The sequence below is a fragment of the Rutilus rutilus genome, assembly GCF_951802725.1.
Source record: "Rutilus rutilus genome assembly, chromosome: 6".
Lineage (NCBI taxonomy): Eukaryota > Metazoa > Chordata > Actinopteri > Cypriniformes > Leuciscidae > Rutilus > Rutilus rutilus.
In genome coordinates, this window is record NC_140214.1 from 5849863 (window position 1) to 5874080 (window position 24218).

Consider the following 24218-nt stretch of genomic DNA (forward strand, 5'->3'; position numbering starts at 1 on the left):
GGAAATTGACATCATGTCTTAAATATCGCAAACTCAATTTAAACAATTAGATATCAATTGTGGGCCTAAGGGGGAAAAAACATGTATACCTGTAGATATAAAGTTGGGGGTGGGGGGTTGAAAAAGAAGAGTCATGCCATCAGGTAGTTTTATTTCAAAAGCTCCATTTCACTACTGTTATATCACAGCTCTTTACAGTAAAAAAAAATGACCGCCAGTCACTCTGATATGCTTACAGTCCTCTGATCAAGCACCGTCATCAGCCTCTAAAGCACATTCAGAAAGTGCAACAGTGTTGATGCTTTTTATTAAAGTATCAATGCTTCTTATTAAAATTTAGATATCACAAAAAGTGCCATTTACAATATTCATCATCTTGAGTTATTGCACTGTGTGGCTGCCAAAAAAATCTTATTTATGCAAATAAAAAAAAAAAACAGTCACTGAGTTATTGCTTATACATTTTTGCCTGGCGTCAGCTGAATGAAAATGCATTTTTTTGGTTGATAATAAACAAGACTGCCAGGAACTGGAGTTGCCACTTATTACAGTGTACGCGTCCTTTCAGAATACAGATTTTATGTCTGCATAGAAGTCTTAGTTGACTTATAAAGCTTTAAAAAAAAGCCCATGATGCCCAGAATGTGAGATATACTAATCTCACAAGAAAATATATTAGTTTCCAATCTATAGACACAAATTCCTCCATATTTACCATCTGTGTTATACTTATTAGACAGATGGTATAAAATAATGGGTAAAACTTTACAATAAGGCTTCAGTGGTTAGCATTAGTTAACTACATTAGTTAACATGAACTATCAATGAACAGTACTTCTACAGCATTTATTATTCTTAGTTAATGTTAATCTAAACATTTACAAATACATTTTTAAAATCAAAAGTTTTTAGCATTAGTTAATGCACTGTGAACTAAAATGAACATTAACATTTTTATTAACTGACATTAACAAAGGGTAATAATGCTGTCAAAATCACTGTTAGTTCATGTCAGTTAATGCATTTAATTATTGTTAATAAATGAAAACTTATTGTAAAGAGTTAACACAGAGTGTTAAAGAAACAAGACAGGCGTATGTGAGAAACCTGATGTCGTATAAGCATTTTCAGCATATCTACATTCACTAATTTAATTACAAAACAAGAATAAAGCTCTTCTGTAGTGCATAATCTCCTATCCTTCAACCTTCATCTATTTTACTACTGACCACACAGCTCTCTATATTTCACTGCATTTCAGATTTTTTTATTAAATTTTTTTGCCATCCATTCCCTTTAGATTTATTGATAACTATGTCAGAGATATTGTGCCATTCCGGCTATTAGAGTTAGCCAAAAGTATGTTAAAAGCATTCATAAGAGGGATGTGGTTTTTGAATTAGATTTTTCCATTATTAATAGGACAAGAAATTAAGGGGGAAAAATGATAAATAAAATGCTTCATTTCCTTGTGAAGTCTATTTTCGTATCTCCTTCATGTGATTGTGAAAGCAGCATCATGCACCATGTTTGGCTTGATGAATAGACATAATCCTCGACAAGCAGTCCCTTGAGCTGGCACAGACGGAATAGTGTGCGTGATTTGTTCTCTTATGAAGAACAATCACTTCCATTGGCTTCCTCTGGCTTCTCTATACTCAGTTTGTACAGGACCTTCTTTGAGACGAACCTGCAAACAGGAAGAACAACAAAACATGTCGTCAGACTTCTTTGTTCTGAAACGGGCATTTTCGAAGCGTACCAAAATGTGTTTTTGCAAGTCACATGTGAGTAAAACTGTCCTCTTATTGGTCAGCATTCACCTGTTTACGTTCCTCTGCGTCATCCCTTAAAATGTATTGTCAAGTTGTGTCGTGACACAAGCAAACACTTATTCAAATGACAGATACAAGTCCTTCACAGTGGCCAGAGGGATTCTGAGCCATTCTTCTTTCAGAACAGTGGCCGGGTCACTATGAGATGCTGGTGGAGGCAAACTTTTTCTTACTTGCTCCTCCAAAATACTAGACCGGCGATTTGATTTCGCCCTGCAGCTCAGGCTGGAAACCTGTACATTCTTCAATCCTGCTTCCGTTACAAATTTGCGGAGACCAATCACAAACTGGCTTATCCACCTGGCACGCTATTGGCGGGTTTAATCCAATCCAATTCCTTTTAACCTCTCGACGATGCTCAATGGCTTCTTTAGTTTAGCAAACAAATCGCTCGAGTGGGTGTAAATACCACACAACCTGCAAAAATCGATCGATGCCATTGCTGCTTCTTCAAACCGCTGATCAATGCTACAAACCAACACGTTTGTTGACACATTTCCTGCCTGGAGTTTTCGCTGCAAAGTACGTCACCTGGATCGTTGGTCTGATTGGTTGAAGGACTATCCAATTGCGTACAGAGTCATTTGAACTATGCCCGTTGATCACGCCTCTTGTGCAGTAGAAAATACAGAGCAGACTCCCCAGACTAATGTTCAATCTTAAAAGATTGAGCTTGGTCTGGTGATAGCCAGACTACCAAAATACCTCACAGTGGTTCAAAACATTTTAGATCTGGTGACTGTGCAGGCCATGAGAGATGTTTAACTTCACTTTCATGCTCATCAATCCATTCTGTCAAGTCTTGCTGTGTGTATTGGTGCATTATCACGCTGATACACGGCGCCCTCTTCAGGTTACATAATTGAACCATTAGGACCACATGGTCCTCCAGAATGGTTCGGTAGTTCTTGGCAGTGCCGTGTCCATAAAGCACAGTAGGGAATGCCATGATACTGCAGCCCAAACCATCACTGATCCACTCCTGTGCTTCACTGCAGGCACGCAACAGTGGTGTTGACTCTCTTTGGAGCTTCTCCACACCGTAACTCCCACGGATGTGGGAAAGACTGTGAAGGTGGACTCATCAGAGAATGTTTCACATTGTCCACAGCCCAAGATTTGCAGCGTTGGCACCAATGAAACCGGCATTTGGCATTGGCATGAGTGACCATGGGTTTGGCTATAGCAGCCCGACCATGAATATTGACTCTGTGGAGCTCCTGATGAACATTTCTGGTGGAAACAGTTGAGTCAAGGTGCGCATTTTATTCTGCAGTGTGGTTTTATTCTACAGGCTGCAGCTGTGGTTTCTGGGGTTTTTTTCGGACACAATCCAGGTTAGCACCTGAACATCCCTTTCAGACAGCTTCCTCTTTTGTAGACAGTTTCCCCTGTTGGATGTGGTTTGTCTTGTGTTGTGGTATGGCAACATTAAACTGGATACCGTGGCTTACACCAAAAAGACTTCCTGTAGCGAGAACCGCATCAACATTTTGTCCTCTTTTGAGCTCTGATATGTTTCCCATTATGTTGTGTGGATTGCATATTTTATGTATAGCTGTGCTAATCCTCTGCAAATTCAACCGTCACACTGGGCTCTTACTGATGGAATGTAAAATCAGTGAAGATTGGCCACCGGGCCATGCATATATAAGCATGAAACCTCCAACACTATATTGGCCAGTGTTTCATTTTCATTGTCCAACTCTTGTATATATACGTATTAATATCAGTTTATAAATTATAATGCAGTTAGAGCGGGAGTCAAGGATTCGTCAGGACAGCATTCTTGCAATGCATGGAGAAGAGCACTTACACAACATTTTAAGATGAAGAGACACTCTTTGGTAGCCTGACGTCGTCATACTCAGATTCTAGTCAGAATATGAGTCTGATACTGCTCCATTGGGCTGTGATTATGGAGCGTGTTTCAACCGAAACAGGAAAGAAAATGCCACTGCAATCAATTGGATAGACCTACAACCAAGAGCAACGGAGTAAGTGACGTATGTTCTTCATTCATCTTTCCGATCAACACATGCCTTCATCGCGGTTCTCTGTTCCTCTTTTAAAATGAATGCGCTGTCGATATCTTCTATAACAGACCCGATGGCGGAATCTAGACATCTCAATTCTCCAGCGGCGGTCATCTTTGTTGTAAACGAATTCAACTCAAGCGGTCTTTGGTGACGTGGATGATTACGTCACTGTTGATCATCTGTCCATCATCGTATAAAGCCCGCCCTGACAATTTGATTGATCCAAACAGCTCTGGTTCGAGCATAGTTGCTCCACAACGGATCAAGTCCAGACCGAACTTCCCGACCTCAAATGTTGTGGGCGGGGCTAAGTTCGGCTGCTAACTCTTCGGTGTTCAACTGCGATAACTAATATGCTCACTCACAGAGTCAGACACTGCTGCTTTTGATATAACACATTTCCCGTTATGAATTATGGTACCGCATGTTTTGTTGGTCCAGACTTCATTTTTAACCAGGCCGAGACCACCTCGTTCAGCCAATTTCGGAGCGATTGTTTTGGTGCAGATCCAAGCGTGATTGCCCTGTATGCCTAAACAAACCGAACTAAGAGAGAAATCGCACAAGGTTCCGAAACGAGCCAGATGTGAAAACGCAAATGAACTGATCTCCTACCTGGAGAAGGAGTTGTCGAAGATAAGGGTGTATTCTCCAGTGTTCCTGACCTTCAGCTGACCCTGAATTGTTTCCTTATGAGAGTTACATCTCGTCAGAGGGATCAGAACCTGAAAAGGAAGAACCAGGTTTTAGGATCCATTCATTATTACACTAAGATTTCTAAAGCTGTCCAGATGTCATCGCCACAGGAGAGAAGTGCTGTGGTCTCTTTTTGTCAACACTCAGTGCAATGTGTGTTTGACAGATATAGCCATGTTCATTTTAATTTGCTGTAAAATTGCTGAATTAACATCTCCAGTTAAGGTACCACATCTGTTATTCACGCAAGCAACGGCTTTCGACATCGTATATATTTATTGCAACTGCTTGACACGCCACTGGGAAAATACTGTTAAAGTCTTCTGTTACTGTCCGGAGATTATGTGTTCTGCTGGAAAACTTGTATATAACACTAGTTTGTTAAAATGGTAAATGATGTAGAGTAATTGCATCAGCTCCAACAGAACTTGTCTAGCTCAAACTCCATGACAAAATCTTATATTAGAGCAGTGTAACTGTTAAAAGTTACAGCTTTGTTCACACATAGCATTATCATGGGACTTTCACTTTTCTGCTGAATCCAAATCCTCTTTGGACCTCAAAGTATCTGTCTGTAATCAGAAATATCTCTTACATCTAATATAGTAGTACAGTATCCTATACAACAGTGGTTCCCAACCTTTTATTGTCTGAGACCCCCTTTTTCCCAAGAAAATATTTTAGGGCCCCCCTTCACATTTAATGATATTATCGCTCTTGTTGGCTAGCAGCAAGGATGACAAAATATGTTGTTTTCAAGCAAACGGTAGGCTATGTTTATTACTATAACCAGATATGTTTATGCACAAATAATAGCCTATAGCCTAATATTGAAAATACAATAACAAAAACATCAGTGGGCCATTTGTAATTTAAAAACGTAAGCCTAAGAGTAGCCTATAAATTGGCCCTATTTGAATCGCAATAAAAAAAAAAATCTGTATTCACACTGGTGTGTAGGTTAAAAAAAAAGAATGAATATATAGGCTATTACAAAATTACTGCTGTCTGGGACCTCAATACTTGCATGTTATTTGTGAGGCTTTATCAATAAGTGTGAGGATCTGCTGGTCGTGAGTAATTTGGTCAATGCGTGGAGAGATCTTTAACAGGGTAAGACATCTTTATCATCCTCAAGGGTCAGTCTGGCCCATATGTATTTGGTTTTTAAGGCTGTCATGGTTAAAATCCCATTTTTGGTCAGCCAGGCCAGGTAATGGATAAAATTAGCTAATGTAATATGATCGTTCTCCTTAAAGCATGCATTCCTTTTTTTTGCGCTATAGCGATCTTTAATAAACATGCGTTTGTTAACAGAATAATGCGTCTTTTGGAGCCGGAATTACTTCTCTGTGTTTGGCTATGACGAGTCACGCAGGTCAAGTACCACTACTCCGCAGCGGCGGCGATCTGAACCAGTGTTAAATAGTCCCAATATAAACACTTATTATAGGTGTACCATAGTGATTCAGAATAAGAAAAAAAACACGGTTTGGAAGATGGATTCATGATGAACTCGCTCATTATATACATTTTGTACATTTTTAACATAGAAAAAGTTACGGACGACTTGAATTCATTAATCAAAACTTTTCAAAATATGACGCGACCCCCCAGAGAGCTCGCCGAGACCCCCTTGTGGGCCGCGACCCCCCTGTTGGGAACCACTGCTATTCAATAATATACAAACTATACAACTGTTCAAAAGTTTGGGGTCTGTAAGATTTTATAACGGTTTGAAAGAAGTACCTTGTGCTCACCAAGGCTGCATTTATTTGATCAAAACTACAGTAAATAATGTGAAATATTTTTTCTATTTTAATATATTTTAAAATGCAATTTATTCCTGTGATGCAAAACTGAATTTTCAGCACCAGTCTTCAGTGTCACATGATCCTTCAGCAATCATTCTAATATACTGATTTGCTGCTCAAGAAACATTTCTTATAATCATCAATGTTGAAAACAGTTGTGCTGCTTCATATTTTTGTAGTTTTTTTAGATATTACATTGAGTACATCAAGCTGTAGTAGTATTTCTAAGGCGATGTTTAAAATAATAATAATAATAAACGCATACCTTTTGACAAATGCATATAAAAAACATGGAAAAATATAAAGTCTGGTGTTACCATATTTAACTCTAAAATCACTCAATTCTAGGAAGGTTTGATATGATTATGTGAAGTAACTGAAGTAGAATGCTAACTGTAAACTAAATGAAATTTAAAAAACAAAAAGACTAGGGGTGGTTAATCTGTCTGATTTCCCGATTCGATTCGATTACGATTATTGAAGTCCCGATTCGATTACAGTCGATTTTCGATTATTAACGATTCTCGATTAGCGATTATTGATTTTCCAGTTCACAACAGTAAACGAAAATACACTACAAAGTGATTGCAGTATTAAAAAGTCAGTTTCTGTGTCGTGTAGTTATAACTTCAGAATTATTTGTATGTAGCTTATGTTCTGTAGAACACAGAAATGAATACATCACATTGTGTTGTGACTCAAGTTGAACTAAACAATAACAAATAAATGAAAGGCTTATTTCCTTTAGGAAGTAGATCAGAACCAACATACTGTAGAAACTGGACAATTTTCTTCTAGAAAGACAAGGTGTTCAGCTAAAGATATTAAATAGCAGTCCCAAACTAGCTTGTGTTAATACAATGTTGGTATGAGCCACCACAGTATTTTACAAATATAAAAAATAACACAAAGTGAAAATAAAGTGGCATTTTGGGGTTAATATTGAAACGACAGTTACCATGGTGAATACACAATACTAACAAGAACTGTTAATGAAACATGGAAACTGCTCCTGGTGAATAGAATGAAAATCATACCTGCATGCAAATCCTTCTCAGCTAACACACGACGTACCAGTAACGTGATTTATTGGTATTTTACTTTTATTTCATGACTTACTAATTTACAACGTAACAACGTTGCATGCTCGTAGTTTCCTTTGCACTATACAGTGAAGCGATACACGGCGCGCCCCTCCGCATTTGCGCGTGCAATTGAAGAGTGTGCGCTATGAGTAGGCTACAGTATAACGGCTGACAGGACAGGAACGTCCGTTTTTCTGAGGTGAAATACTTTTTATTTCAGCGTACACATACGTCACTGCCTGGTAGTTCCTATATTGTGCTGGGTTTTCTGAAGTAGTTGTGATTCGCCTCTCATAACATAACATGCTCTAAATGCACGCAGAGTGGATTTTTTATTTTATTTTTATTTTTTTATAAAAAATCGATTTTTGAAAATGTAATAATTGATTCATACTCGTCCATAACATACTCGCGATTAATCAATAATCGATTTTTTTCACCACCCCTAGTCCCTACCAGCCGTTTGTTGTAGTCCTTAAAAAACGATTTCTTTAAAAGCAAATATCTCCCTTTGCTTTGAACTTTGAGCTTCGTAACTTTGCAGATGTTGTTTATGCTCAAACAGCAACATTACACACCAACTAAAGTTAGAAAAGTGAAATCATAATCAACCACCCCTTTAAAACATCAACAAGCTACATTTCTAATCAGTACATTACCTTGGCCTCTTCTAGAGGCGTATCGGTGTTCTCTCTGTACACCACGCTGAAGGCGATGCTCTTGGGTTCAGAGGAGAAGACCCAGCTGATCGTAGCACCCGGATGTGCAGCGGTTATGAGAATGACACTGTAACAGCTGGACTTGATGAAGAGTTCTCTGGATATATCGCCAAACTGATTCACGTCCTTTACACTGAATGGCACAGACAGCCTGTGAAACACAACATCACTGATGTCACCGTTGCTGGTCAAGGAAATTAATGAATATTGCAATACTAGATTCAATTTGACATTATTTATTTTCATGACAAATATGCACATTTCTCCATTAAATTCTCATTAACGTAATGCATCTGAAAGTTTTCCTTTTGAGTTTTTTTTTTATTACATTCTTATTACTGTAATAAAAAATGCATAATGATTATACATAAATTAAAAATGCAAAATATATTTTTAATTTATTTAAAATCAGCATAAATTAAAGGCAGGTCAATAAATACTTTACAACTTACTATAAATAATACAGTATATAATTTTTTTCTATATTTCAGTAAACTAATTTGGGAAACACTTTAGGATCCAATTAAGATCCGTATTATCTAGTTGCTTATTAGCATGCATTGCATATAAGTAGGATATTGGCAGTTTATTAGTACTTATGAAGCACATATTAATGCCTTATTCTACATCCCTTAACCCAACCCAATACCTAAACTTAACAACTACTTTACTAACTATACATAAGAAGTAATTACTTTTTCCATTAAAGCAATAGGTCAAGAATTTAAAGGGGAAAAAATGTGATCAACATCGCTGGTCATGGGAATAAATAAACATTGCAATACTAGATTTATTTTTTGTAAGTGTAATAATATTAATAACAATGATGATAATGATAACAATAATTTAGCAAAAAAATCATAAGCATTGTGTGTCTCACTCACGTCATCTCTCCAGATTTCAGCAGGCAGATCTCAGCATCCTGAACAGAGCCAATCAGCTCATCTGAATCTTCTGTGCTGGCGATGTCACTGCTGCTTCTGCTTCTGAAAACATATATGAACTTACATTTAATTTCCTGTCATACACTTATTTAATCACAGAATAAAAAAAGTGCACATATCATACCAAATGATACAAATGAAATTAAAACAAAGCCAGAAAGTTTCAATATCATGTAGTTTACTTAGCAGTACATTAAGATACACTGGCAGGCACCATGTGTTCATGTCAGATTTGCTCTGATAAATAAGTCCAATAATGAAACTGAGTTCAGCTCAGCAGGAGCAAATTTAATTTAGTTTGTTACTTCAGCACAAATTCAGAGTGTTGTGTTTAGTGCAGAGAATCTGTGCTAACAAGACAGGTGTGTGTGTGTGTGTGTGTGTGTGTCTCACAGCTGTTGTGTCTCTGGTGACAGTGCAGTGTAGTATGAGTCACTGTCATGGACACAGTTCACCTCCTCTTCTGTGATGATGTCATACGCTGCGTCATCTGGCCGAGGGGACTTCAGTGCCCCTGTGAGGACAACAGTCACATTACACGCAGAATTAAAGGGGACCCATTAGGCCCTTTTATAAAGTCTTGATTTTGTTTTTGGGGTCTACTAGAATAGGTTTTCATTCATCCTTTAAAGGGATAGTTCACCCTAGCTATCTTGATTTCTAGAACTAGTGTGCTTTTTCTAGGTGAGTCGGAGTGAACTGCGGCACTAAATAGAGTCTTACAAACACGCACGTACCATAGCAGTGCACAGAAGAACAACGGCCAAGGTCAGGAATTCTTTTTTCTTTTCTTTTTTTACCAAACCTTATTATCTACCCCCAGAACACTTGGAATATATAACGTCACATCAGAATGTCAGTTTTGAGCTCTATAACATCTCACCAGGGACTCTAGGTGTGCTGGTTCGGGTTGGGCTTGACATTGAGCGTAAAAGACCACCCAAATTTTCCTTTGGGAGGCGCTCTTGTCCAGCACTGTGCTGAGTGAAGCAGTCCTTACAACAGCGCTCCTTAACACCGCCTTGGACACTCACAGCATAATTGCAGCAGTAGTAACAGAATGGGCGCCCACATAGCCTGCCAAAAAATATAGAAAACTCAAACATACACCACCTTTCAAAAGCTTGAGGTCAGAACGATTTTTTTTTTTTTTTTTTTAAGAAATTAATACTTTTATTAGCAAGGATGCATTAAATTTCTCGAAATTGACAAAAGTGAAGATATTTATAATGTTAAAAAATATTATATTTCAAATAAATGCTGTTATTTTGAAGTTTCTATTCATTATGTCATGACTTAACATGCAGACACTCCATTGCATCTTGCAAGGACATGACATTTATAACAGATAACAAAATGCTTGTTTCCCCTAAAAGTTTCACCCCTAACCTGCAGTTGTGTCTGTGCAGCATCCAGCCGAAGTTATTGCGGCAGCTCAGGCAGTATGTGACGTCTCTGTCTGTCTGTTCCTCAGCTCTCAGTTTCTGTTCAAACTCCAGTGCATCTGACTTCTGCCATAAAGCATCTTTCTCCCTACAGGGGGTGCCAAAGTTCTATGAAGAACAGCTTGCAACAATTTTTCCAGATACAATAAAGGGATTTTTAAGTGGAGTTTTGTGGGTTGTAGGTAACATATCTCCTGATGTGTTAGATAAATGTGAGCAGAAAAAAACATTAGTAGGTAGGCTAAGTGTCTAAGTCACCTTATGAGCTCAATAAGTCTCTCTTCCAGGTTCTTTTTGGTACGATAAAGGTCATCTATCTCTGCAGACATCTTCAGTTCAATGTCTTGCTTCTCCATTGCACTTCTGCTTAAGTTCACACCCAGTTCATGACAGGACTGCTGAGCAAGTGCCAGTTCCTTCTCAGCTCTGAAAAAAACAAGGATCAGGCCATTATCAACTCTTGTTTTTTTGTTTTCATGTGTTATGCGCTTACATTTTTAATGTATGGTCTACCTGAAAAGCAGTACAGAAATCTCTTACCTTGATAAGTCCAGTCTGAGGTCTTTTATCTGTTCCTCTTTCTGATGAATTTTTGTTTCAGAATCATCAGCGAGGGCATTTTTCGTTTCGATCATCTGATTGTTGACGGACTTTCAAACAAAAACACACATGGAAGCAAAAACCTGTTTATTTTCCAAAATGTAAGTCTTCTGATCAAAATAATTCAGAGTAATAATTCATAATAATAATTCAGAGTCACATGCTAAATACTTTATATGAAATAATTTCAATAGCATTATGATAGCCTAAAGGTCCATTCACACCAAGAATGATAACTATAAAGATAACTAAAATTATAATTATATTAACATCCACTTCAAAGCATAATAATGTTTTGTTAATTATAAGCACACACTGAAGTTATGTCATCTGCAGCTTTATATGCTCAATTCAGCGCAGTGGAAAGCAAAAGTGTGTTCTGTGTGGACAGCCCCTAAGAGTCGGCTGTTTAAAAGTTGCCAAGACTACAGCAAACTATCCAGTGCATTAATATAGGATTCACTTGATTCATTCACAGATTTGTCAATTACTCTGTAGTGAAATGCCAAGTAATGGGAAATGGCCTCAACAGCCATCTAATGAGATCATAATACCTCAAGCTCCAACACTTTGGACTCAAGACTTGAGACTTTCTCAACTTCGTTTTCCAACCTCTTCCTTAGTGCATCCAGTTCCTCGTTCAGACCCTTCAGAAAGACATTTATAAACAGTTGTTCAATATGACAAATCCAAAACCCATAAGCATCGTTTACTTCAGTTACCTGTATTTGACTTTGATGGTGCGCAGCCTCATCGCTCAACTGAGACCTCAGTGTGTCCACTTCCCTCTGCCGGATCTCTTGGAGGCTTTTGGCTTCTTCCTCCACCTGTTCAAGTCTCTCCTGCAACTTCTGCATGGCTTCTGGGAGTCCCTCTGTCTGCTTTACCTGCTCTTGGAGTCTTGCGTTATCGTTACTCATGGCCTCCATCGAATCACTTAGAGTTTCCACCTCCTCTTGTGCCTCCATCTGTACCTCCTGCAGTTTGGTAGAAAATTCTTCCCATCGCAACTGAGCCTCCTCATTCTGGCCCTTCAGCATGCAAACGTGAACCCCGAGCTCTGCTGTCTCAGTGTTGGCCCTATGTAAGGCCTCACGAGCCTCTTCGTTCTCAAGTACAAGAGTGCTGTTCTGCTTTTTCAACAAGTGAAGCTCTTCCCTCATGGCAGTAATGTTCGTTTGGATTTCTGACCGTGCCTTGGCTTCCATATCCCTCTGTTTTACCAAAGAGTCCTCTCTTTCATGGCAGCGTAGCAGTTCATCCACATGCCTACGGTTTAGCTCTTCCACCTGGGACTTAAGTTGCTCTGTCTGAGCACGGAGGTCTTCTCTGGAGGCTTCTGTCACTTCCTGCAGAGCCTGGATCTTCATCCTCTCCTCTGAGCTTACCAATAGCTGTGCCCGGAGCTCCATGACCTCCTCCTGAAGTCTGGAAACCTCCTTCATGTTGAGTTCAAGTTGGGCCTCAGCCAGAGCCAACCTGGAAGTGGATTCTCCATTTTCAGTTCTTGAGGATTCAATGGCCTCCAGTAGTTGTCTAGAAGATGTTATCTTGTTCTCCTGTGGGACTGCATCACTGTCATCTAATCTTTCCAGCCTTGATATACTCTTCTCCCCAAGTTGTTCAATTTCGGTTTCCTCATTGTTCGTCTGGCCGTTAAGTATGCACTTCTCCAGATTTTGGTTCTCTACAGTCAGTCCAGCTGACTCCAGTCTGCTTATCAGTTGCCTCTCGAAGGCCTGTGCAGTGATCAGTTCTCTCTCTAGAGCGGTCTTGGTTTGTGCCAGCTCTTTGCTGCTGTCCTCGTTTCTTTTCACAGTCTGGATCAGCTTGGCGTTGATCTCCATTAAACTTGTGCACTGGGTCTTGTACTCTTCCAGTTTCTTGGCTTGCCCTTGAAAGCTCTGACTCTCTGCAGTCAACCGCTGGTTGTGATTCTCTAGTTGCCGAATCTTCTGGGTACTGGTGGATAACTCATTCATCTTTGTATTTAGTTTGTCTTCAAGCGCACTTTTATGTTGCAACTCATCTTGCATCCTTTTCTTGTGCTCCTCCAGTTCACTCTCCTGGGCCTCCAATGTCCTTTGCACATCCTGAAGTTGTGTCTGGAGGTTCCCAGTTTCCCGCTCCTTCAGAGATAGTGCTCCCTGAAGGCGGTTAATGGTCACCTGCAGCTCATCAGCCTGTTGCTTTGCAGTTGTTCGTTCTTTATCGGCGGAGACTCTACATGTATCCAGTTTGCCTTCCATCTCCTTTACCTTCTCTTTCTGAAGCGTCAGATCCTGGGAAAGTCGCTCAGCTAGTCTAGCCCGGTCTTCGCTCTCTCGTTTAGACTCAATCCTCTCTTCTTCAGCCTCCTTTAGCTTGGTCAGGAGCTCTTGGATCTTCCAGGCTGAGTCGCAGTAGTTGGCGGCCTGCTGTCCTTTTTCGCTCAGAGCTCCGTCAAGCTTTGACAGCAACTCCATGTTCCTGTTCTCCGCAATGCTCAGCTTAGCTTCTAGCTTGCGTTCTGATGTCTGTAGAGACTCCAGCTCCTGTGTGGTGGTGTGGAGAGCCTCCCCTGAGGACTGTTCTCCTTCTTTCTCTTGATTAGGTCCTTTAGCCAAGAGTTGTTCCTGTAGGTCACTGAGCACGGCTTTCAGATCAGCTGCCTCACTGGTGAGCTGATGGACCTTCTCCTGGAGCACTTGTTGTTTCAACTCTGATTGGTCAAGCTCAATGCGCAGGTCCTCAGAAGGGCTACAAGACAGCTCGCCCAACTCACCCAGATCACCTAGCAGATTGGAGCCAAATTCCTGGCCTGGAAGAAACTCCTGAGCTTGCTGCATGAGGGGAAAATTTTTAATTAAATCAACAGTGACTAACGACAACAGTGAAAAATAAAGTGCAACCACTCAAACTAGACCATTGTTGATAATGAAAGACACTAAATTACTGGTATTGTGGTATCGAATCCAAAATTAAAAATAGACATCAAATTTAAAATGAACAGCATTCATCGTGGCATGATTCATGTAATGTGTTTTACATAATAAGATTACGTTCTCGAAGAACTGAGTGCTGATTGCATTATAGCAAAGGTACTTTTTAGAGTAAGTACCAGCTCTCTTTTCAATTTTTTAATTGAATTACTGAGAGACACACTTGAAAACCTCTCCCTTTTCCATATTGTAGTCATGTATGCCTATGATGTGACTACATATGCAATGTTATTATTGTTAACTAAAACTTACAAATTGTAAAAAAAATATATAATAAAAAAGTATAAAAATAAATAAAAATAAAGCTGAAATAAAATAAAATATAAATATTAGTAGAAGTTACAAAAATGACAAAACTGAAATAAAAAAATGATAAAAATGTACAATAAAGTTCCATTTGTAAAAATGAGTTACCAACATCAGTTAACATAACATCAATTAAAAATACATTTAAAGCATTTAGTAGGCTCATCTTAGTTGATGTTAATTTCAAAATGTACTATTACATTATTAAAATCGAAAGTCGTATCCGTAAATATTATTTAACAGACCTGAGCCAGCATGAACTAACAATGAACAGCTGTAACAAATGTTTTGCTTATTAACTAATAGTCACCAATAAATATATTGAAAATATAAAAATAAAAGTTATTGTAAACAGTTACCAATAAATATTTTGAAAATATAAAAATAAAAGTTTTGTTTTATTTGGGGCAACTCAATATTACAGCAGATTGCTTTTAAAAGAACAGTTCCCCAGCATGAAATTAATAAATTAATTAATACATCTGACAACATGTATCCACAGATTGAGAGGATATGAACAGAACTGATCATTTTAATGCTGTTTCTAATCTGTTAGCAAACCTGTGAGTAACTGCTGACCAGACTGTTGACACTAGAGCAGCGACTGGGTGGTTTCCACACATGGCCAGATGAGAGAGCTGATCCCAAAGTCTTTCTTTATGTGTAAAAAAAACACATAATAAGCATGCAATTTGTATTGCTCATTTGAAGTACATAGGCTAAAAAAGTACACATTTATGTAGAGCTTAGATAAAGTTACAAAGTCATTGTAGGCAATGCCCTTTTGTGTACTACTTTCCTGATCCCTAATTCAGATGCAAATACTGAAAAAAAGTATTTGGATCATATGTTGTTGTTTTTTTTTATGTGAAAGCGAATTTTCTTTAATAAAATGCTTACATGTACTGTAATGATGCTATTAAAAACAGATTGTTCAATTAATAGAAAAATACAACTGGTTAAAATGTGTTAGAGTCAATACTTGTACATTACTATTGTGATATACATAGATTGAAACTTTATGAATTACCTAGCAAAGGTAGGCCAGTCAGAGTCAAGATCATGACCTCGGGATGCTACATCAAACTGGACCTCATTGAGTTCATACAGGTGGTTGATGATATCGATGTTCAGATGGGACTTCAGGAAGGGACTGCGTTCATAATACCACTCACTGTGAGAAACAAAAATCAGTGACTAATCATAAACAAAACTGAAGTTCTCAGAATGTTTGTTTCTAAGAGATGTTACACACTGCATTTCAGTGAATTTTTTGCTTTTTGCGTTTATAACACAAACACAGGCCTTTGTGCATCATATCCTGTGGTGTCAGTATTACAATAAAAATCGCTGACATTACATGCAAGTATGCTACTTTAAGACAAGAAGTTTTAGAAGAGAAGTGAAAGCAGGCGGAGGAAGAGAAATTAATGTGGAAGCGTCAACACTTCTGTTATGCAAAAAACAGCTTTGCAAAAACTGTCATAATGGTGATGACTGATTTTTTTAATGAATGCATTAATATATGCACTAATGCATCAACATTCTTTATTCACATGACCATGTTGTGTTATACGCAAAATAAATATGACATGTTATTTATTGTAGACTAATTTTCTGAAGCCTAAACCTTTTAAAGTTGGTTAGTAGAGCTAGTGTCTGGTTTCATGCATACACATTATGTTCGTGTGAATTCTTCACCACACTTTAGAGAGTCAAGTGTGGTTACGCTTTGCACACAAAGTGTTGTTTACAAGTTTGAGTTCATAATATTTCAAAAACAAGTCTCAGGTATAATACTGATATTATCAAGAATTATTAATAGAATTCTATATATTAATAGAATTTTTTGGCATTCTGTTTGCACTTTATAATGTAAACATATTTAAATTCTCATGTGCCTGATGTTTTTTAAAATGTTTGTATTGTGATTGATATATATATATTTTTTTAATACTTGTCTGTGTTATGTTGGGGATTTACACCATGGGTCAATCCTCTGTATGTCCTGTACATATAGTAGAATTGACAATAAACTTGAACTTGAACACTCGAATGTCATACTGCTACATTCTATCTTCATTACTTCTTTTTCTCATGGCAATTTTTAGTTAATGCCATTTCATAAACATTTTACTGGATGTCTACTGGAAATACAAGTGATACTTTGCACTTGAGATTGCAAAACTATTGGTTTTGAGCTATGATTTATAATCTTCCTGTACATGTATTAAGAGAAGTTCCCATTAAGATGGTCAAATTATTGGTGAACACATTACCATGTGATTTTGTAGTTCATAAGACATTGCTGAAGAGTGTCTGCCAGCCTTTGGTGCACCAGACAGTAGCGGATGAAAGCCCGTCCTTTCCCCAATGACGTCTTCAGCTAAATTCACACAAAATAAACACATAGACACTGCATTTGATAAAAAAGATACACATGTTTTAAAATCACAGAGACGTGAGAATAAAATCTGTTCATGTTAACTATATATAGATTACACAAGTCTGGCCTGACCACAATACAACAGCTTCAAAAACCAAAAGATCGTTATGATAATGGAATGAGACATGTTGAAAAATGTTCACACGTGAACTTCACAAAAGAGTTACGCCGGATAACAAATGTGGTGTAGAAACAATTTTCACTCAGAAATATAATAAATAATTACAAAGATTACATTGCACTAAATATGAAACTTTTAAATAAAAAGACTGAAATTGTATTTTCAAAAAAAAAAAAAAAAATTATATTATATATATATATATATATTTTACAGTGTAACAACACCTGACAAACATTTGAGTTTTGAAAAGAAACAATATTAGTTCAAAGGTCAGTGTACAGATTATCTGCTTAAAAAACAAAATGATAGCCCTCAATGAGCAGGGTTGGAGACAACTACAATATGTTTACACAGCACACACAACGCATCTGCACTTGCTCTCAATTTCTCTCAACATGGGGACAGAAGAGGTGTCAGTCAATAACTGGGAAAACAAAGTAACTTGCATTCCGTATTTGAAAAAGTAACTGATATTCTGCATTAAATTTATTAGTAATGTATTACTTTACTAGTTACTTGAAAAAAGTAATGATTATGTAACTCGTGTTACTTGTAATGCATTACCCCCAACACAGGTCTTCATTGCCCGCTGCCAACGTCTACTTTGACCCGCCCTCAAACACTAGAGTTCGGTGTGTGTTGTCTACATGTCGAGAAGATGCTGTTTTCAGCGCTGCAAATCCACTTTGCATGCACTTCCAAAGGATGAGGATACGAAAAAACGCCATCGTTACTGTTCGTATCACTATGTATACAAGTGCTAAGGATGATCCAGAGTTGAAATTTAAATATGGTAATAGGCATTCCTTTTCTGACACCCGCTGTAAGTGGTAGACCAATCACAACAGACTGGGCCATCTGACCAATCAGAGCAGAGAAGGCTTGCGGAAAGGAGGGGTTTAGAGTCTGAATCTTCAAAAGAAGATTTCAGACTGTCTGAGAAATTAGGTGATGTGCAATGTATATTATGAGAAAATGAAATAAATAAAAATATAACAATAAATTCATGGATGCATGTAAACCTGTTGTACGAGACCTCCAAAGCAAAATTAAGAACCTTTAAAATAGCATAATAGGGTCACTTTAAAGTGCCCCTATTATGTTTTTTTGAATATTCCCTTTCATGCAGTGTGTAATATGGCTGTTTGTGAATGTAAAAGTTCTGCAAAGTTATTGTCTCGCAAAGGAAAGAATCAACTCTGAACAACGCTGAATCCCACAGCGTAGCGGTTACACGTCACTAGATAAGACATTTGCATAATGCCATAATACCATATTACCATAACACATAGTTTCCATGCTTATTGTGTTTCCACAACAATGTTAGAGAGTAAATCTACTGAAATGGCCACCATAACAGTGGAGTGTGATGTGTAAGATGAGAAAGCAGAGGTTAACGTCCGTTTCACACACTCCTGTGCAGGGCCTGTATGCGGTACAGGAGCAGCACGCGCTATAGTGCTTTCACATGCTGCGTTTGCAGTTCGAAACTGATCCACGGCTGTACCACAAACACATACTCACTATTTTAATTTCAAATCCAGAAGTTATCAGCAACTTTTATTTAAAAAAAAATAGTGCTGTCAGCATTGCGATTCTCTTTGTACACATACACTCTATAATAGACGTATTCACTTTTAAACAATTTAAACAATGTATTATTCAATGCATTAGGCTACTTCTATATAGATTTATATATTAATTTGCACAAGCAAGTGGTAAAATATTTAACCATGTACTTATATTAAAATCGCAAACATTTTAAATTAAAACTTAAAATTGACAAAAACAGCCGACTCTAATGCCTTTTCTTTTGCATTTAAATTTTAATACAATAAATCTTGCATGTCACAAAGAACACACAACAGACTGGGCCATCTGGCCAATCAGAGCAGAGTAGGCTCACGGAAAGAAGGGATTTAGAGAGACTGATTCATCCGACGAGTCGTTTGAGAATCAATGAAAAATGTGGCGATGTGCACTGTATATTATGAGAAAATGAGTGTTTTTTTACATTTGATGCATGTAACCCAGTTGTAGGTGATCTCCAAAACAAAATTAGGAACCTTTAAAATGGCATAATAGGGGCACTTTAAAATGCATAATATGTGACCCTGGACCACAAAACCAGTCACATGGGTCACTTTTTTGAAATTGAGATTCATACATCAACTGAAAGCTGAATAAATAAGTTTCTTTCCATTGATGTATGGTTTGTTAGGATAGGACAATATTTGGCCGAGATACAACTATTTTAAAATCTGGAATCTGAGGGTGCAAAAAAACGAAACATTGAGAAAAACTCCTTTAAAGTTTTCCATTTATGTTCGCGATTGTGCTGCATTCACTCACAAAAATAAATGTTTTATATATTTACGGTAGGAAATATACAAAATATCTTCATGGAACATGATCTTTACTTAAAATCCTAATGATTTTTGGCATAAAAGAAAAAGCGATAATTTTAACGCATACAATGTATTGTTGGCTATTGCCACAAATATACTTGTGCGACTTGTGACTGGTTTTGTGATCCAGGGTCACATATTAAAATTAATTATTTTGCATTTCTTATTCCTTTTTAGCATTAACAAATAAAACAAAACTTTTGGCATTCAAATAGTCAAGATATTATGTTCAATATTGCTTCCTGCTGGTCTGGCACACTAGAAATGAAAGGTCAAGCTGAGTGCACCGCATAGTGGGATACACTATCCGTGCAGTGTGCTCTGGTTGTATTCTGCACAATTTGGCAAATGTAGTAATAGGACCTCTGAGTATTCCATGTATACAGAAAACGTGTGTAGTACACACACTGCAAACTGAAATTATTGTATGAATAGTATGGTAATATGCCATTCTAAACACAAACAATGTCTGTCTCTGGTACAGTATGGGCAGGAGAACAGATGGAGGATTACAGTGGGTGACCAAAGAGCATAAGGACACCAGATGGAAACGTTACACTACCACAGCTGATGCTGGATTTCTGGATTTGTTCTGGATTCAAGACTCACATAAACCTGCATTTCAGTGGCAAAGGAATTGTTGTATGTATTAGTTAAAGTTGTTCTTCAAAGGAGAAAAAAAAAAAAGAAGGAAAATGTCCTAATAATCTATTCAATTTTAAACTGTGAGTAAAACAGGTTAGTGTCTTAAAATGATTGTGCACAAAGAGAATGATAACATCTCACTAAAGCCTACTCTGAAAAAATGGTACAGGAATGAGTGCGAGAATGCAATACATATACAACTGAAGTGTCAGTGTATGTTGTGGGAGATTGCTAGGATGTTGCTAATTGGTTTCTAGGATGTACTAGTGGTTGCATACTGGAGCCAGGGTAATTGCTGCTTAGATCCAAAATTGGTCAAAATAGTAATAATATTCTGGTACATGATAAGGCTCAGGTCCCTCCTTCAATGATTTTTCCACCTAATTTTTGTCCAACCGGCTGATAAATTAATTAAGTAATAGCACATCTCTCCACAGCAAGCTGCATGATTTAAGGTATGAGTTGATGAGTTGTGTGCCAAAGTTTAATACTTAAGCTTAGTGTTTTTTTTTCTAACCCAAAGTAATAGTTATGCATGCCTTAACAAACAGCACTAAAATTCACCTGCCTTTGTGTATAATGTACAATTCTTTGGTAAACGAACAGAACAATAATCTTTGCGAGAGCCTCTACTGCTAGTCGAACACCTAAGAGCACATGACCAACCTGAGGCCGAGTGTCACTGCTTCCTTCTTGAAACCCTCCAGAGAGGTGGATATAAAAAAAAAATTGTATATAAAATGTCAGAAAAACAGTGACATGAAACTGTGAAAGAGAAATGAGAAGATGTGCTGGAGCCAAACACGCACTGGCTGAAGAGATGTGTTTTCCTGCAGAGCTTTGGGCTCGTGCAGTGGATTACCTCGGGGATTGATTTGACAAAGCGAATGCCGTCATTAGCTCCTTTAATCTTGGCCAAGCAGTCACAGAAATAGTCCCAGTAGTCTTTCCTGCTGCCCAGAAACGTGGTCCTCTCTTTCTGGTCAAACTGGACAAAACGGTCAACAGGTTAATCTCAAAGCAATCACTCTAAACGCGACTTTTGGTTGAATATGAATGCGGAGATCACCAATCTTTCAGGTCACCATAGAACGTCTTGTTAAGATCTACAATAATCTTGTTTAGGTGCATCAACTGGCATTCTACATGACATTCGACTTTTGCTCAAGTTAAAACTAGTTCCACCAGAATCTGCAAACTTGTTCCACACTTCCTGCACTGATTGTGGGCGAAAATCTGTGGAATGGATATAAATTATTGCCGGATTTAAAAAAAATATGTATATTATTACAAGTTACAGTTGTCAAATCAGTTTTGTTCTTCTTAACTAAACCTAAAACCGTAACTATTTAAATTTGTTTTCGGTAATTGAAATAAAGCTGAAATAAAATATACATATTACATTAAAAACAAAAAACAAAAATGAGAAATCCTGCTTTGGCAAATAACTTAAATAAACTATAATTACTAAAACTGGGGGGGGGGGGGGGGTAAAAAAAACATAATATAAAAGACAAAAGCGCATCAGAAAATTACTAAAACTTTAACTAAAATATAAAAAATAAAAATAAAAATAATTCAAAACATTAAATAATATAACAGTATATAATTGAGAATTATTGAGAATTGAAATTAAGAACATTAATTCAAATTTTATTAATTTAACTAATTATTTAAAAAAAATAATGCTATAAAATTAATCAATCAATCGATTTAATTATGTCCTCTGGGAGAAAAGGAGTATGGATGAAATTATCAGACCCTTATTTAAATATGGTAAAAAATAATAATAATACAGAGCTGAAGGTCCTCCAATATTATTGGTAGATCATTTTTAAATCCAATCAAGGAACATAGATGGGACAGAGATGTGTAGAACTTGTGTGGATTTTGATGTGGAAATTTCTGCTGAATTTTGTAGGTGCAGATTCCATGCGGCCCCTAATTTTAACTTCATGATGAGCAAAGAAATCTCTCAAGCATTAAATGTAAAACAACTTTAAAAACTGTGCCATACTTGCAGTAGGTACTCCAGTTTATAGCAGAACTTGTGAAGACTGGAACTGTCATCGGTGATGGGCTCTCCAGTGTCACAATGTTCTTTGCTCAACTCAGAAACGGCATCTGCAGGTGTAGTGCAATTTACATTAAAATGAAGTTACATAAAGAGTTATATTGTTATCAAGGCTTTGACATTAACCCCGCCAAATGCGGGTGCGTTTCAGATGTTGCGTGTAACGCGGTCACTCCTACTAGACACCTTGGCCGGTTGAAAATTGTATATAATACATATATTTTTGTCAAAAATATTGCTTTTTCATTACATATCGATACTGAAATATCTGAAACGCTTCCAACACTAATTTTCCGCAGAATAAATAGACGATACCGGCTGCTCTTTCTCTCTCTCTCATCTCTCCGAGAGCGAGTGACACTCAAACCCGCCTCTCCTCACTCACTCGTTTCATTTGCTCCGGATGAATATTGTTGATGTTAAGCGCTTGAACTTCGGCGTGGGATTGCGCATATTGCACATAATTGTACTTATTCCTGCAGATTTTGTGCTCACACCCAAAGTGCGCGCACATAAAGCTGCCTCTCAGCACTAAACCGAGTTCTTTTTTGCTGCTTATTGCGCTTAAACAGTCAAACACACACAAAATAATGTCTTGGTGAGTATTCACGTAAACACAGTCAGTCAAGTTTAAATAACTTAAACACAGTTAAGTTATGTTTAAGTTATGTTTGAACTTAAACATGTTAACAGTATCAAACGCATGTGTAACAGTATAATGGATCAGTGTGTCAAGTCTCAAAGTGATAGTAGCCTAATATACCTGCTGCCCAATTATGATATTATATTAAAAATATCTATATGGCAGCTTTTCCACATGGTATCGACGTCAAAATTGGGGACAGTGAAAATGCTGAGTGGCTGTAACTTTGAAAAACCAATAGCCACAGTAGCTGGTGAGCAAAAAAGTTAATGTCAAGCCCTGATTGTTATATATTGAGACTTTTTATAAGAGACTGCATGATGTTTGAGTTAAGTAAAACTAGTTCCAAATTTCAGTAACATATTAGGATTTCCATGAGTTACCACTTATTATTTATATTTTCTTGATATGTTTAGGCTTTCCATTATGGTGAGACCTTGAACAATTAATTGCACCTCACACAGTAATGAGAAACATTATATTAATAAATGAACACCAATGAACCAAATTTCACAGATTATAATCTAAACACTGCACATGCAGATAACATGCTTGCTGAATACCTATGAGAATACAGAGTATGTGGGGAAATAATGTGGTGTATAAGCTTTATCATTTCTTGTCCAATCACAGTGTCAAGACACTCAGTTCACATGACTGTGAGCACATGCAATACATCACACTGAGGGTGTGAGGGAGAGATGGAGACATAGATTTTACCATGCAGATCTCTGATTATTCTCTGCAGCTGGTTTTCTCCAACTGTACTCATGGTGGGCTGAATATGTTAGTGTGGATGGTTCATAAAGTCAACATTATGCCTGTAAGACCAAAGAAAAAACAGGGTTGTACTAAAAGAATAAAGGCAACAATAAAACAGTAAATCTCAAACTGTTTATGATAGTATACGATGTCATAAAATAACATAAATGTTATGATACTTTTACTTGATATCATAACATAAAAGAAGAGCAATAGAATAATTAATGTAAGTTAGCCTATTCGTGAGTTATGCAGGTTTATTAGACAGTTTTACTTTTGTTTTTAAACGTGGAGAACTTCCATAAATTCACAAACCCTTAGATAATATATTATGATTACCACGATTAAAAAACTAAAATTATTTTTAATCTTTAAATGAAACTGAGGAGACTATGTTAACGCACCTGCTGAACTTTACAACTTCTGAACAGCGCATATCGTTTTAGTCATTTTTCTACAAGCACAGTTAATCGTCAGGATAAATATATGTATATAAGATAAACCGATGTAAATAATGATAAATAGACGTAAATAAAGACATACTTCATATAGAAAGATGATCTTCCTCATCGAGTGTTTACAGTAGATACAACCCTGCTGCCACTACAGGGGACGGTTCCTTAGATTGACTGACAGCACGCTGATCCAATCAGAG

The 24218-nt window shown here is 37.3% G+C and overlaps 1 protein-coding gene across 1 annotated transcript; it reads right to left on the reverse strand.

Annotated features, from left to right (window-relative positions):
* Positions 1-134: 134 nt before the first annotated feature.
* fyco1b (FYVE and coiled-coil domain autophagy adaptor 1b) lies at positions 135-24194 on the reverse strand. Its single transcript, XM_084411968.1, has 18 exons — positions 24107-24194; positions 23522-23622; positions 22102-22208; positions 20947-21072; positions 16744-16850; positions 15495-15638; positions 15026-15119; positions 11900-13999; positions 11732-11824; positions 11118-11227; positions 10836-11003; positions 10522-10665; positions 10016-10209; positions 9526-9646; positions 9073-9174; positions 8129-8339; positions 4490-4599; positions 135-1690 (listed from the first exon to the last, which is right to left on the reverse strand). The coding sequence occupies exons 2-18, from the start codon at positions 23571-23573 to the stop codon at positions 1612-1614; spliced, it is 4062 nt and encodes a 1353-aa protein (XP_084268094.1). The 5' UTR covers positions 23574-23622; positions 24107-24194; the 3' UTR covers positions 135-1611.
* Between the last annotated feature and the right edge of the window lie 24 nt (positions 24195-24218).